At 36.4% G+C, this 17,106-nt stretch overlaps 1 protein-coding gene across 3 annotated transcripts in view; it reads right to left on the reverse strand.

The window, feature by feature from the left end:
* The window catches only part of vps13d (vacuolar protein sorting 13 homolog D), a 107,331-nt gene extending 92,982 nt beyond the window's left edge, over nucleotides 1-14,349 (reverse strand). For all 3 annotated transcript variants that reach the window (XM_017436743.3, XM_017436744.3, XM_017436742.3), the window contains exons 1-6: nucleotides 13,833-14,349; nucleotides 10,556-10,748; nucleotides 7,296-7,373; nucleotides 3,746-3,936; nucleotides 2,315-2,395; nucleotides 1,855-1,971 (exon numbers count right to left, since the gene is read on the reverse strand). In XM_017436743.3, the coding sequence (XP_017292232.1) occupies nucleotides 1,855-1,971; nucleotides 2,315-2,395; nucleotides 3,746-3,936; nucleotides 7,296-7,373; nucleotides 10,556-10,652 (564 nt within the window). In that variant the 5' untranslated portion in view covers nucleotides 10,653-10,748; nucleotides 13,833-14,349. The remainder of the gene's footprint in view (nucleotides 1-1,854; nucleotides 1,972-2,314; nucleotides 2,396-3,745; nucleotides 3,937-7,295; nucleotides 7,374-10,555; nucleotides 10,749-13,832) is intronic.
* Between the last annotated feature and the right edge of the window lie 2,757 nt (nucleotides 14,350-17,106).

The raw sequence follows: 17,106 nt of genomic DNA on the forward strand, positions 1-17,106 counted from the left end.
GACGTCTGGGTGGTTCACAGTAGGTGAAAGGTGTGGGCCGCAGACCTCCCAGCAGAGGCTGGATTCACCGTGAACATGAAGCAAGCGGGTGGATTTGACTCAGCATCAGGTGTTGACTCAAGCTGTCTGGACCTCGGGCCTTTCCACAATACCCGTGTATAAATGTTTGAAAAGATGAACGTGGCACCTTCAGTCACCTGGAAATTGTATCCAAGGATGAATCAGAGTTGTGGAAGTTGACAATTATCTTCCTGATATCTTTGCTAATATCTTTCGATTTTTCCCATGATTTTACACAAAGAAGCAGTGTGTTTGAGGAGTGCCTCCAATTATCTCAGACTCTCTGATGGGCCACTTTAGTCAAGACAAATTTATTTATATAGCACTTTTTACCGACAAGGCCTTTTAAAGTGCTTACATGAATGAATAAAGGTGTTGATTAGAGTGAAACTGACTAGGTATCAGGCTTAACGCTCCATTGTTGGTTTTAGAAAGCTGAAATCTGAGACCTCCTCCTCTGTTTAATGTTGGTTTCTCTCTTTTGACGTAAATGGCTTCATTCACCACCCTCTCAAACCATCTGTCTTCTCGGTCCAAAGTATGAACATTTTGGTCCTCAAAAGAATGTCCCTTATCCCTGAGGTGTAGGTGAACAACTGAGTCCTGTCCAGAAGAGCTGGTTCTCCTCTGTTGATTCATGCATCTGTGGAGAAGCTGTTTGGTTTCTCCAATATAGAGTTCTGAACATTTCTCACTGCACTGAACTGCAGACACCACTCCGCTCAGTTTGGGTTTGGATGTTTTGTCCTTAGGATGAACCAGCCTCTGTCTGAGAGTCCTGTTAGGATTGAAATGCACCGTGATGTTGTTTTTGGAGTTCCTCAGATACTCCAGCAACATAAGGGATTAGAATGTTTTTCCCTTTGTTGTTCTCCTTATTCTATATTTTCCTTTCTTTCTATGCACAAAAAAAATCACTCTAAAAGAGGAAGCTTGTTGTCGTTCATATCCTCTCTAGTGAACCTGATGTCGTTGTCAACAAACTTGATGTGTCTGGTGAACGCTTCTACTTACAATTTGAAAATCTCTCCACAATGCTTCTTCTTCTGGCATTTATTGGCAGCTAACAAACAACTTCATGGTGTATTACTGCCACCAACTTATAAGTGCAGATTGGGACAGCCAACTCGAACAAAAAAAGAAACAAAAAAACACCTTCAAATAGCTCACACTGTCACTTCTCTACAACTGAGAGGTGAACTTGACTGCAGTACAGTGGTATCACTGCTACTGTAGAATTGGAACCCTTTTTCAAAGACGAGTGGCACGCAATATCACAACAGATGTCTGATATTGGTAACCGGGACATCCCTAGCATTTAGCAAACAGAAATTATTTTGGGAATCCAAACTGACAAAACAGAAAAAGTTTAGTCTGATTTAATGTCAGATAGTGAGAAGAAATGGTTGTGTATCTTTTTATACAGTGAATGCAAACATCTAGCTTCAACTGTTACCCAGGTGATGGGAGTGCACGACTGGCACAAGACCAATAGACAGGTGAGTGGGTATGAATTGTCCCTCTCACAATTTACCTATTTTGATGATTTTAGGGAAATACTTCCCACTTTTAACAATAAACACTCAACATCACGATAAACTAACAAAGCAAATTTTACCGTAAAACATCAGAAATAAACACAAGTCGTGTGATTCTTTAATGTAAGCAGCATGGGTTCTAAATAGTATATGCTGTCATGAAAGAAAATCTAACTTTCCTATGAACTTAAAATCTTGTTGAAAAGAAATGTTTTGACTTGAACATTTAAAGCGTAACAACCGAGTGAACACTTACTGACTCTTTGGAGGGATTTTGAGCAGATACATTGTTGATGCAAACTCCAAAAGCAAAGGGCTTCTCTGAGTTTGAAATGTCATCTTCAAATCGAAGGTGGACATTCTGAATCTTCAGCTGCACACAAGGCAGAACAAGAACAGTTCATTCAGTAACTCTGGATAAAACAGTAATCGCTAACTTAGTACTCGAGAAAAGTTGACAACAAAATAAGCACAACAGCATGGAAAAAATAAATAAAAATCTATGATGTTTAGGAATGGATGTTTAGCTTTAAGAAATTCTTTGTAGCACACGGAGCATAGTATTATGTTATAAAACGAGGAGTTGGAAATTCACTTAAGCTTTATTATTGAGAGAAAAAGCAGATTTACAAAATCCCTACATAAATATTTAGTGTGTATCAAGGAAATGGCAAATAAAAAGCAAACTCCAGATTATGTAATGCTGTATGACTTACCTCAATGTTTTCTACAATCCTAGTGACGAGTGATGCAGTGACAGAATACCAGTACGACTCTCCTCGTTGTTCACATTCACTCTGGAGGGGGAACATATACTAAATTGGTCCAACAGATTTTAGGAAAAACCTCAGACAGCTCTTTTATTTATTATTTTTTTATGCCATTACTGCTGTCAGTTTTCTGAGATTTTTTCAATTGACCTAAATAATTTGGACCCATTCTGCTGCTCAGTCAAATAATGAGATACCTCTTTGGCTGTTGTAGGGACACTAGAGAGCACCAGTTTATGGGAATAACCACTTTTATTTTGGTTTATATTCTAGATTTGACCTGAGAATCTGAGGTGATTTCCCACCAAACTCCTTTGCTCCAGACTTTTGTACTTTTCAGTTTGATCTGGCCTTAAGTTGTGAGTCTGCATCAAACTGAACCATGGTTTGGCTCATTTCTTGCACAAAAATATTTTTAGAATGGTTGAGACTTTTGAACTAATCACAGGAAGTTAAGACAGACCATTGTCAAAACCAAAAAGTGTAAAAATAATTCACAGTAGCACCTTGGGAGGAAACAGAGCAAGTCTACTTAATCTTGTGTAACAAAGTCTACTTAACTGAGCAACTTCTTGCAAAAAATTGTTGACCTACTTAGAGTCTACATGTCAGTAACAGTACTGTGCTCTTATCAGACAGCAAAGTCAAATGACCTTTGATTGCCGTGACTAATGTTGATAGTTCTAGTAAAAATGCCAAAACAAATATCACAAAACTATCATCAATAAGATCAAGTTTCTCTTCCTTGATTAAAATGGCAGCAATCAAGCAGATGCAGACTAAAGCCAGACTTCACTCTTACTGTCAGTTTTAGAAAAGCACTGATTATGCTGGTGATGACAACAGGACATTTAGTAGGTATGTCCCGTAGTTGTCTCTGTGCACTTCAAAGAAGTACAATGTAGAACAAACCTTAGATGAATTCAATTTATTTAGAATAAAAAACAACCCATCAACTTATGTTTGAGTCATGCCATGGACTTTAAGGTGTTAAAATTAATGGCCTAGGTACGATGCCCTTGGTCATAAAAAATACCAAACAGGTACAAAAAACAAAACAAAAAAAAAGCTAAAAACAAAATGTGCCTTTAGGAACCAAGTGTCCTGCACTTTTCTATTCTCACAGAGAAACAAATTTATTATATTTATCAATCAAGTCTGCTTATTCAGCTCAGTGTATGGGAATCTGCTTTGTTTTAGAAGTCAAACAAATTATTTTGCTTTGGTTTTGATAGCAGGAAAGCTATAATCCAACCAGATCACTGAAGATGATTCTTGTTTATAACAGAGTTTCACAGCACAATAAAAAAATAAAGGAGGAAAAAAAAGGTTTTGACCTGCAGTGTTAGGCCAGTGTAGGGGAAACACTCTACCTACTTTGAACTTGTCTTCAAGAGCCTTAAGGAGGAGTTTTTTGCGTTCCTTCTCTTCCTCTCTTTCCTTTTCTGCATCATACTCCTGCGGCTGGGTGGGGCCAATGATGAGGTTGAGCTGGGACATGGAAATGACCCATGGGTCACTGTGAGGTCGGTAAAAAGGGATCTGGAGACTGATCTTGCCAATGAATCCTGGAAAAATGAAACATTTTATGGATGACTTATATGGATAAGCCTGCCAGAGTGTATGCTTCTTTCTTTGATTGAGCCAGATTTTAAAAAGTCAAGTCAAACTTAATTTGTATAGCACATTCCATGCAAAGCAACCTAAATACTTTCCAACAAGAACAAAAATTCACAAAAGTGCACATGCTCAAAAGGATGTAGTCCATTTACGGCACAGTTTGAATTAACTGTAGTGTTTTGAGGGGCCCATAGTTATTATCTCGATGTCAGATTCTGATACAAACTTTCTAACTTTTTAAATGTTTCTCAAACCATTCTCAAATTATTTAGATCACCGCCTTAAATTATTACAAGGTTTTGTGCTTCAATATTTGACACCAGAAAGAGAACCAGCAAAGAGCCGCAACTCTTTCCCTCTGAATTTTCGCACAAAAGATGAGAACTTTTGTTCTATATTTGTTTAGTAGTGGTAGTAAATGATGCATTAATATTATTTATATATTATGTAAGCAAATGTAGAGGATCTATGTCAGAGGATAAGAAAATGTACAACTATAAATCATTTGCATATTTCTGATAGTTTACATTCTGATTCTGAACGAAATGTACAAGAGGAAGGATATTCAGATTGAATATTATTGGACTAAGAATTGAATCATGAGGTACACCACAAGTTTCACCGAGTTTTTCAGAATTAAAATTATCATTGGACACAAAGAACTTTCTATCACTAACAGATGACAAAGTATCAGGGCCACTCAGAAGGAAAATTGTTTCCATGTTTCAACATTGAAGTCCCAATGTTGAAATTAGAGTCAAAGTCTTAAACATACCATATTTTCCGTGATATAGGGCGCACTGTTAATGAATGGTCTATTTTCGAACTTTAGTCATATATAAAGTGCACCAGACTATAAGGTGCATCGTCGTGCACCTCCCAATTTTTGTAATTTGGCGAGGACCGTGCGCACTGCGCTCTATTCAAAATGGACGATTTCGCTGCTCTAGCGCAGCAGCCCCCAACCCTTTTAGCTCTAGGGACCGGTTCATTATCAGACAGTATTTTCACAGACCGGCCTTTAAAGGTGTCACGGATAAATACAACAAAATAAAATGATACGACCGGGATGAAAACGGGGGTATTTTTAAAACATAATAAACATAATATAAACGTTAGCTGCATCCTGGTATTATGTTATCAACATGAATAACATCCTCTCCTCCCCCTGATGTTCTCTGGTCAATATGGCGATGTTTAAACATGCCCTTTAAAATAAGATACACCACAAATACAAAGAATGCAACTCACCATCTAGAGCTTCCAGAGACATTGTTTTTTACTCATTTTGCTGCTTGTGGGTTTGTTTTTAGCAGTAACATATCACATGACCTACATAAGCGTTTTGACACGCATCAACAGTGAGTCATAGACGGATGTAGTGGAGAGAATCAGGTCATTTTTCAAAATAAATGTCGTTCAGACTCCAAAAATAAAAACAAACGAAATACTGTAAGTTAATTATTCCTTCTCTGCGGCCCAGGACCAAATGACCCACGGACCAATACCGGTCCGCGGCCCAGAGGTCGGGGACCTCTGCTCTAGCGAAGCTGGTTTGCTTGTTTCAGCATTTATTTGATCCTTCTATGAGACATCACAAGGATAATCAAACGGTTCAAAACTCACGGGAGGATACTGCACCAACGTAAGCGTCAAATATAAACGACTGTAACTGAGCCTTAATGCCGCAAGCGGTGCAGCTTTGTACCTTACCAAAGTTGTACTAAAACATTACGATTTCTTACATATATAAGGCGCTCTGGATTATAAGGCGCACTGTCGTTTTTTGAAAAAATTGAAGGCTTTTAAGTGCACCTCATAGTCCGGAAAATACGGTATTCACTGAGTGTTGACCTCAAAATACTCCTTTATGAACACCTGAAGCTTCTAAAAACAGCTAACATTATTGTTCTTCAGTAAAACAGATACTGCAGTCCAGCCAACAAGAATTCTGAGAGTATTTAGAAGCCAACACTCAGTGTTTGTGTTTAAGACTCTTATTGTGACCGACTGGAAGTAACAAGTTCTACAAGTTCTGCTGCAGTGGGAGCAACAAATCTCACCTTAGACTGGTTCAACTAAAATAGTGCAAAAAGTGCACCCATCAGATACAATAATAAAACATGGAAGATATGCAGTTGGGTTCAGAAGCAAAGTAGGGTTTACTTCCTCTGGATTAGTCTTGAAAGAGGGCCTTTTTTTCTTCAACATTGTGACTTTTTACGTAAATATTTTGACTTTTTCTGTAAATACCATTCAGACATTTTTCTAAAATAAAATTTCCACCTTGTTTGGTAAAAAATAGTGTAACTTTTTTAATAAACAGAATTTTGATTTTTCTATAAGTAATAATTAAACTACTTACTAAAATAAAATGCCAGTTGTTTTCTGTAAATAATACTCCGACTTTTTTCTCAACATTTTAACTTTAATCTTGACCCCGAGACTTTACTGTCAAAACAGGGAAATGGTAAAAAAAGGGGATGGATGGATGGATGGATGGATGGATGGATGGATGGATGGATGGATGGATGGATGGATGGATGGATGGATGGATGGATGGATGGATGGATGGATGGATGGATGGATGGATGGATGGATGGATGGATGGATGGATGGATGGATGGATGGATGGATTCCAGCTTTATTGGTAGACCAATACAGGACCAAAGTGTTGTACACATAATAAAACATATACAGTCAGAATGAAATAAAATCAAACAAATTTAAAAAATTAAATTAAATTATTTAAAAACAATGAATTCAACTTCTCATATGGTATCAAAAGCCAGGGAGAAGAGACGTGTTTTAAGAAGTGATTTAAAAACAGACAGGGAAGAGGCCAGGATAATTTAGGTCTCTTCCGAGCTTCCTCTTCATCTTCATCTTCATCTTTGGCACACTCAGGAGCAGCTGATCAACTGACCTGAGGGATCAAGAGGGTGTGTAGGGATGTAGCAGATTGAACAGGTAGGGCTGGGCAAAGCCATTAAAAGCTTTAAAAGCAAATAATACATTTTTAAAAATGTACAGGCAGCCAGTGTAAGGAGGCTAAAAAAGGGGAAAAGTGGTCAGACCTTTGTGTGCCAGTTAAAAGATGTGCAGCAGCATTCTGTACCTTCTGAAGCTGAGAGATACAGGAATCACTGATCCCTTTATAAAATGTTCTTTGATCAGAACAAACAGAAAGGAATGAGATCAACACACTTGCTATTTCTATAAATACTCTGGTTTTAGTTTTAAAATCCAGTCTCTAGTCCAATCTAATGACTGACCTTGTCTAAGTCAGGTCATTAGTGTTTTTTACCTGCTTTGACTTCAAACGGCAGGTCAAACTCTCGGAGGGCATCTTTCCTTAGTGGGAGATTTTCCAGCTCCACCGCACCTGAACAATAACAAAGAATAATCTTACTTCTTCAGCTGAATCATAAACTGGACGCTAAATGTTTTTTTAGTGAAGTGATGTGTGAAGTGAGATTTATTTATATAGCACTTTTCAGCAACAAGGCGATCCAAAGTGCTTTGCAACAGAAACAAAAACAGAATCCAATACAAAATAAAACAAAACAATCATGTATTCTAAATGAATCATGTATAATCTAAATGAAATATAGGATAATCTAAATAAAATCACGAAACCAGACATATCTATCATATCTTTTGTTTGTTTGTTTTTTTGGAGGGGGGGGGGTTTGCTAATCACTTTGTTAGAGCTGAAATACTGTTTTATGTCTCTTAAATTATGTTATCTTAGGTTATTCATAGATTCAGCAAAAGAAATTTGTAAAAACAAAAATGTATTTTTGCAACAGGAAGGTACAACCCCTGGCAAAACTGACGGAACTACCACTCTTGGAAGATGTTCTTTCAATTATTAATTTTATATAAAAATAAATAAATTAAAATAAAAAATATCAAAATAAATCTGACCTTCTGGCATTAAGAAACAACATAAAAAAGAAAGAAATATAATTGTAGGAACTGGAGAAACAAAGTGCCTAAAGATCCTTTTTAAATTTGTTTTGTTTTTAAGTTGTAGATATTAGAAACGTTAATCAACCAATATTAGGCATGAAAAAAAAATCTACAATGGGCCATACTGAATCAGTTACCAAGTAAGAAAATTAAGATGCAGCAGCAACTGCTACAGCCAGCTAGCTCACAATTTGTCTTTTATTTTTCTTTTTAAATTTAAGTGAGAATGCTCTTCTGAATTTTATTTTATTTTATTTTTTTAAGCAATAATTGTTAAATTTTGTTAAATTAAAAAGGAAATGCTTAACCAAAAAACAAAATAAAACCATGATTTCTAAAGATCTGCACGGGCCGTAGAAAAACTCAGTGATCGAGTAAACATGACAGTGGTTCAGTCAGTTTAGATCATTCTTTAGGCTCCTTTTGAGTCAGGATCAACTCTGAAGAAATTTTGTTTAAAAAACTAGAATTTCTTTGAAAAAGAAAGTCCAGCATGAATACTGGACAGTGAATAAGTGTGAATGTAACCACTGTCCAAGGAAAACATTAAAAGACAAATTTTACCAGAAAGTCAGGTTTTTTGGAGCAGAAATAAAAAAAAATTAAAATAAGGGCTAAATCAAATGTTTTGCAAATATGTAAACCAAAGTTAATACACTGAGAAAAGAACATTTGAAGTTTAAATGTAAAAAGGTCCATTTTGTGATACATGAAAGCCTACTACATACTGTACATATCTTGTTTGGTTCTCGTACATTTTATCAACTTGAGATTTTTTTTAAGGAATAGTGTAGCCTTAAACTGATCTGCCTTCCACAGTAAGATGAGCCCTGACTCAGTGTCAACTTTTCTTGTGCGTATAGTTGAAATCAGCCCTTTTTTTCCCACTCTCTGACATTAAATGCAACAAATCCTTTTCGGTTTCAAGTCAGTTAGGTTTCCCAAAATTACTCCCATTTGCTAAATGCCAGAAAACTAAAGAGAGAACTTTTGACAGTTTTTTTTTATAACCATCTTCAAAGTCACAAGTTCTTTACATTACTTAGTAATTTGTGTCATTGCCTTTAAACTGTATGACTTGAGTCAAACGTTTGAGTTTCCTCCCACAAGCTTCTCTCAATAGTTTGCTGGAATTTTGTCCTATTCCTCCTGACAGAGCTGGTGGAACTGAGTCAGGTTTGTAGGCCACCTTGGTCACACACCTTTTCAGCACCTTTTCAGCTTCACAAATTTTCTTTGGGCTTGAGATGAGGGCTTTGCGATGGTCACTCCAAAACATTGACTTTGTTGTCCTTAAGTAACTTTGTAACTAATGTGGAAGTATACTTAGAATCATTGTTCATGAAGACCCATTTATGTCCAACCTTTAACTTCCTGGCTGATGTCTTGAGATATTGCTTCAATATTTCTAAATAATCTTTTTTCATGAGGCCATCTATTATGTAAAGTGCACCAGTTCCTCCTGCAGCAAAACACCCCCACAACACGATGCTGCCACCCCCTTACTTCACAGCTGGGTGGATGTTCTCAGGCTTGCAAACTTTCCCCTTTTCCTATAAATGTACTGATGGTCATTATGGCCAAATAGTTCAATTTTAGTTTCATCAGACCATAGAACATGTCTCCAAACATTTGTAAACTGTAATCTGGCTTTCTTATGTTGCTTTGGAAGTAATGTCTTCTCCTCACTGAGTGACCTTTCAGCTCATGTCTGTACAGGACTCATTTTTTTCCAAAATATTTTATTGATATTTTCCACATTGAAAATACAATCATGTACCAATCTGAACAAGGTTATTTCTTAGTAATTATTAACTCATTTCATTGTGGATAATGAATCTCTGACCAGCTTCAGCAACATTTTTACAAGATTATTATGCTTTTGTTTTGGGTTTGATACCCACATTTCACACCAGAATACGTTCAACTCAGGAACACAGAAGCCATCTCCTTCCTGAGTGGTATGATAGCAGGAAATTCCGATGATGTTTATACTTGTGTATCATTGTTGAAACAGATGAACCTTCAGGCATCTGGAAATTGTACCCAAGGCTGAACAAGAGTTGTTTACATTGATAATTCTCTTCCTGATATCTTAGATGATTTCTTTTGATTTTTCCCATGATGTCACACAAAAAACAGTGTTTTTTAGGTGGGCCTTAAAATTTATCTACAGGTGTGGCTCAAATTAATTAAAATATTGTCAGCTAATGAATCAAAAGCTTCCAAAGGCATTATATCATCATCTAGGTTTTCTCAAATTGTTTAAAGGCATAATAATATATGTAAACGTGTGACCTTGAATAATAATAATAATAATAATAATAATAACTCTTTCTCTCATTATTCAGGCATTTAGAGAATATAAATAATTTTGGGGATCTTAACTGACCTAAATTTGTAAAGGTTTAGTCTGATTTATTGACAGACAGTGAGGAAAAATAGTTGTCTTTTGATATGATGTGTGTAAACACCTGATTTCAACTGTTTTTAACTGTTAAACATCATACTACAGCATCTGTTACAATGCCACAAACTCTGTATTGTAAGCAATAATATTTTCAATCAACAAATAGAAACATTAGCAGTTACCTTTGAGAAGTGCAATGGAGAGCTGATCTGTGTTGAGGTTGCTGACATATTTCCCCAGATATGTGTTCAGCACCCAGGCTACAAGGCTCTCCAACATCCTGGTCTCTCAGGGAGAATGAGAGCGCCGCTTCAAGGTATGGTAGAAAATGGTTTTGATGAACAGCTTTACCCTTTCAGAGGAGACATTGTATGCCTAACAAACACAGGACACACTTATTAAATAAGGTGGTGTTATCATGGCAGTAAATTACTGTCCTGACCAACAGTCTGTATTCAAAAGACTGCATTTTGTCCTATTTCGGTCCATGATCTTAAAGTGATCTGCAGCTCAAATTGAGGTTGGAGTCTTTTATTCCTTTATCTAGTTTTAAACAAAAATTGTCAGAGTCAATTGTCAGTCACATCTTGCACATGTAACATTTAAGGGTCTCAATTTGTGATAGTTTTAAACTTTGTATTGTATTTTATGTCTTATTACCTGATATTTATTGTGAATACTTTAACAACAATGTTACTGTTATTAAGATTTTGCTGTAAATGTAATGTCTTGTTTGCACCTTGCACATTGCGCTGCTTCTTATCTTGGCCAGAACATCCTTGTAAAAGAGAATAATAATCTCAATAGATTTCTTTCCTGGTATAAAAAAAAAAATTAAATAAATATACAAATAAGGAATTCATTTCTGATGTCCCCTGTGGGAGAGCCACGACTGTCAACTTCCCAAAATTCATAACTTCCGGTCCCATCCACACAAGAACATTTTGTGAATTTGCAAAGATTTTTTTAGTGACTCAGCCTTGTGTCTTGACCACCTTTGTGTTTTTTTGTGTGGGCAACCTAAGGAAAATCTTGATGTCATAGTCCCACTTCTACTCCGATCTACAACGCCAAGCGTGACAGGCTAACGAATATGACAGATTACACACTTGTATTTGTGCTGCAGACACCAAATTCTCAACTGCAGCAAAACCTGTGTAAACTGTATAACATCAACAAACAGACAAGACTGATGAACACTAACATAGCCTTAAATAGAGCAGAGCAAATACTTCTTATTACACCAAATATTCTAAGGCCAAAAAGGTTTTTAATCACGTTGTTGAACTGAAAAAGATCTATAATACAACAAGTACACATTTTAAAAGTGGGAGAAATAGAAATAGTTTTAAAAGGCAGACACTTGTTTAAAAGGTTTTGCCTGATATTTGAACACCGTGAGGAAAGCCCTTCCCTCCAGCTGTCTCTTGTGAATAGTGGGCCTGAAATTGTCCACAATGTCCACATATTTGCACTGACAGGACTCACAGTCAGTAGTAGTTTAATGTGACACAAAGTAGAAGTTTGTCTATAAAAAGAATTTGGTCTTGCTCTTCTATTTACCATCCGTATCTTTTGCTTTTTGCGTTTATAGTTCAGTTGCGCCTGCTCCGCCTCTTCTTTCCTGTTACTGGCAGCGTTACGGCCCAACAGACAGGCCTGGCATAATTACTACAGCATTTTGGGTCGTTTTCTGTATTGATGAAAACATTTTTAGAAATGGTGCCATGTTGATAAAATTATTTAAAAAAAAACAGCAAATAAAAGCAGTTTTGGAAGGACAGCATTTTTGTGGGATTAGGGCTTTAGCATTTTATGTTTTATTTTTTACTTCTTGGTGCATGATTTTCTTGACAATTCTTTACCAACACTATAATATGATAGAGCAAGCAATTTATAGGTTTGCATAATATTTAAGCACCAAGAACTCTCAGATTGATTGCTGAACTGTTTTTATTTTTTGCATGTAGTTTGTGTCTACAGTTTTTATGTTTTCACAAATACTGACATTGTGGTATTGATAAATTTTCAATAAATTATGCAGCTCTTCTCCCTATACATCAGTAATAACTTCCCCATATGAAAAAGGCTACAATGTTGGATCTATAGCAAAGCTGTGTAAAATTAAACAGTAAATTGTGATCATGCATTTTATACAAATCGTTTACAAAACAAATTTGTTATACATCATATCAGAACAGAGCAACACAATTTCACTACACAAAGGTTCTTACTGCAAAGTGGGAACAGTTGAACAACATACAAACGTAGATATCACCTGCCACCGAAGGAGAGAATGTTTTCTGTTTATTCGTCTGTCTGTAGCATTAGCAAAATAACTCATGAACTAAAAGATGGATTTTAATCGGACAGTAATCATTTAATGTACATCTACAACTGATTAACTTTGAAGTCAGCCCATTTCAAGATGCCCACTATAGCACACTGACCTCGACTTACACAATAGTGGCTATAACTAAGCCAAATTTACAGATATTTAGCTAAAATTTGGTGTGCTAATAGCTGAGAATTACTCCCAACACATACACTGAGCATGATACATTGCAAGATATCTTTGCTTAAAACTTTGGCATTAACTGTTAGAGTTAACCCCATCTGTCAGCAAAATATCTTGTGAAACAGTGGACAGAATTTAGTGAATCTTTCAGAAAGTAATCATTAGATGTACATTTATAAACTTATGGAGTCAACACAACTGAATATGGCTGCCACTGCTAACTGACCTTAGTAAAAATATAGGTTAAAATTTAATAAATTTTACAGATATTAAGCTCAAATTGGTTGTGGTAGTAGTAGATGGTCATGCCCAAGACATGCTCTCTCACAATTTCACAAGATGTCACACAGACAGTTGTTTGACCAAAACGATAGTTAACTTTAGGATAGAGTTAACTTTAAAAAGGTAATGGCAAGGTTTTCAATAAAGATGTCACGTAATGTGTTGCATGCAACGAAGTCTGTGTTGAGGACTATGCTCAGCTACTACCATACAAAAATTTATCTCGGTATCTGTGAAATTGGCTGAGGTGCAGCCATTTTTGTGCTTTCTGAGGTCTGTTGGATACGGCGACCATTTTGAATCGAGTTGATTCCAAAAGTTAATCAGTTGTAGATGCACATCCAATGATTACTTTCGGAGAGTTTTTTTTAAATGTGTTCTGTGATTCATGATATATTTTGCTAACAGAGACAAATAAACACACACGGGCATAAACTATATTCTTCTGCTTTCACTTTTGAGCGATGGTAGCAGCAATCACTAAAAAAGTGATAAAAGTATGTCAACAGTTCAACTGCATTTAATGATGCAGCCAAGCAGTAGTTGTCTGGGATTTCTTATTTTTCGGCAATGGCTGGCAGAAGAATCACATAAACTTTGATGCACGTATTGGATTAAGCATTAAAGTTTTAATCCAGTAGTAAAGGTTTCTTACTTACCGCCGGTGACGACAGTAGTCTCATCAGCTCAGCTCCGAGTCCATCCAGATGCAAGGCTAACGCCACTGATAGCTGCCAATCATGTCCTATCAAAACCGCCCATGTCAAGATTAAACAGTTAGCGGTGAGTGACCTGAACTGCGTCAGCTGCCCGTATATGACAACCCTGTATTTATGAGCTCAAAGAGAACAAGGAGTAGCAGTGGTAAATACAATAAAATAAACCAACACTTAATAGCACAAACACTGCGTGTTCGTTGACAGGTCGAACAGAGCAAAATTGAGGTTCAGTTAGCTAGCCACTTAGCTAAAATTAGCATGCATGGTTCAAAGCTTTAAGTCAAAAACAACATGTCTGTGGCGGGTGAAACTCAGACAACCTATGCTGCGTTAATTATCCTTAAAGACCCTCGAAATACAAGGACGACTGCTTTTATATCAAGTTATATCGTACTTGTCTCAAAGCTTCGAAACTAGAGACACTTCCGACTATCGTTAACTATCAACGCTTACTTCCTGTCACGTGACAAAAACAAACCATTCTGTTAGTGCTGCGTTCAGGGATCGTCGTAAACTAACATTTTTTACTGGGTTCGTGCGAGCTTTGATTACTGGGTTTTGCTCAGAATTGAAGACGAATGGTAGTTTGAGGTTCGTGCATGTTTTGGTAATTTGATTTTCTCATCTGAAAACGTACGGAAGCGCATTGCATTTACAAAAAAAAAAAAAATCTCATAGTCACAGTATCTCCTATTGCGAGAAAAGATCACGTAATTATGAGCAAAGAAAACGTAATTATGATAAAAGATGTTTTTATGTATGTGTTTGTTTTGAATAATTATTTTGTGCTCATGTACAGTTTTCTGTGTTTTCAAAATGTATTTTCATTTTTGCCAGCCATATAAAATGCAATTTACAAATAAAGTTGACTTCATTGATGTATTCCCATTTGACCATATGACTGATGTAAACATAAAAGTGTTTCAATGATCAAAGTGGGATGAATACTGGGAAATTCCTTGTTTTCATCCCAGAGGCTAATTAGCTGTCATAGCAAGCCAACTTGCTTTAAAAACATAATTATCCAGGCCTTTGTTTTGAGGAGCTCAAAGAAAGATAACTCACCATGTGACAGTATCAGATGGTGAAAACAAGAAGGCCTCTCAGGTTCCAGTAACAGTTTGTCTGTGATCCTACATGAGCAAACAACATGAGAAGGAGGAATCAGGTGTCAGAGGCCTGGATTTCAAGAATCTGAAAATAATTCAGCTGAAGAAATGCAACAGAAACCATAAAAAACAAGTCAGTTTTGACATCATCGTGCTCCACTCTGCCCTGTATGTTTTAATAAATGATTTCTACCACTAACAGTGGTTTCCTTGGTATTTCAGCTTCTTTAGTTTCAGATCCTTTTAGAGTCAGCCCAATTCAATATGGTTGCCACAGCCAACTGACCATAAACACAAAAAATGGCTGTAACTTGGTAGGTTTTACAGAAATTGACTTAAAGTTTGGTAAGGTAGTAGCTAAGAGTCATTCATAACATACTCTGAGTACTAATTGTGCTGATGGATTTTAATGAAACTTTCAGGAAGTAATCATTGGGTGCACATATACAACTGATTAACTTTTGTAATTGACCCAATTCAAGATGGTCACCTCAGACCACTGACCCTGGAAAGCACAAAGGTGGCTATAACTATAATTTAATAATAATCATAAACAAAACATACCCTGAGCATATCTTGCAAAATTGTATGACATTGTGTAACATTATTTTTAAGGTTTGATCAAAACAGGCTACAACTCACTTCTCAACATGAGATTAACTTACTTACTTTAAGACTCTAGCATGAAAGACAACAGATGATATACATTCCTTTGAGAAATTCTAGGCCTTTGATTTCAAAAGAAACTGAACTGGTAAAGGAGGAAGGTCAGAATTTGTAGCAATGTCCAGTAGAGGGCAGCAAAGTTGTAACAGCAATGAACTGCAACTCTGAACCAAATAAATGTAATAACAAGATTTATTTTTTCCCCCAATCATATTTCACATTTGTGTTTTAAAAAGGCATTTTTGTCATTCATCTGCCTTTAACTCAGTCAGCTGATGTGCTGTCTTCTGTAGTGGTAAAATATATAGTTTAATGATGACTGTTGCACTCATGTAACCTTTTATAATGTGTTTATCTGTTTTTAAGTGCTTGCATAGACTTAGAGAGAAGAACAGTCAGTGTTTCTCAGCCCAGGACTGTCTGTCAAAGCCTTAGACACCACAGGGCTGGTTGAAACTGGTTCTGTCTCAGGTGTTGTGTCTAATGGTATCGTGAACGGTGGAGAGCGAGATGAACCCAGAGTGCAGACTCATAAAAAAAATAAAACTTAATTTAAAAAATAAAAGAAACAAAAACAAAAGCTGACGTGGTAGCAAAAATACAAATAATAACAGAAATTCAGAGTCGGGTAACACAAGGCAAGGCATGAAAAAAGGCAGTAGGCACGAGCAACAAGCAACAATGAACCAGCAAGGAAATGGAGAAAGTGACCAGGTTTTAAAGCTGAGGGTAATTAGAGGAAGTGAGCACAGGTGAGTGATTACAATTAGGTGAAGATGGGCGTGGTAGGAAGACAAGAGATAAACAGGGGAGATGTGAATGATGACAAAAAACAAAGACACAAGGAACAAAAAAAATACATAAATAACAAAATAAAATGAAACTCAAACAGAAGCATGAATCAGAAACAAGAAAACATAACCCTTGAAAATGGAAAAACAAAGAACCAAAGCCAAAAACAAACTCAAAAATACTTGAATTCATGACAAATGGAAAGTAACCTTTTTTAAAAAACCAGCTGTTGAGACACAAAGGGGAAGTTCCAGCATGCAATAAATTGACGAATAAACATCATAATAGTTAGAACATTATGATTATCAGTGGAAGAGATGTGTTTGTTCTCACAGGAAATAAACTGGATTATTTTTTTCCACAACAATTTGCTGGAGTACACATTAGAAATGAAGATAGGCAGATTTGGACCTGTTTTCTAAATAATTATTATTCATCATTGGTGTGTTTTTTAGATTTGGTTGTTTTCTGTCAGGGCAGAGCTCCCATACAGGTGTTCAAATATAGCTCTAATGCTCTTGGTGACAAGAACGCAGGGTAACTAGTCCAAGAGCGAGACCAAAACCAGACACAGAGACAACAGCTGAAGGTAAGTGCAATTTATTTACAGGTGTCCAAGGTATATACAGTGCGACAGGTTCGTGGAA

The sequence above is a fragment of the Kryptolebias marmoratus genome, linkage group LG8, assembly GCF_001649575.2.
Source record: "Kryptolebias marmoratus isolate JLee-2015 linkage group LG8, ASM164957v2, whole genome shotgun sequence".
Classification (NCBI taxonomy): domain Eukaryota; kingdom Metazoa; phylum Chordata; class Actinopteri; order Cyprinodontiformes; family Rivulidae; genus Kryptolebias; species Kryptolebias marmoratus.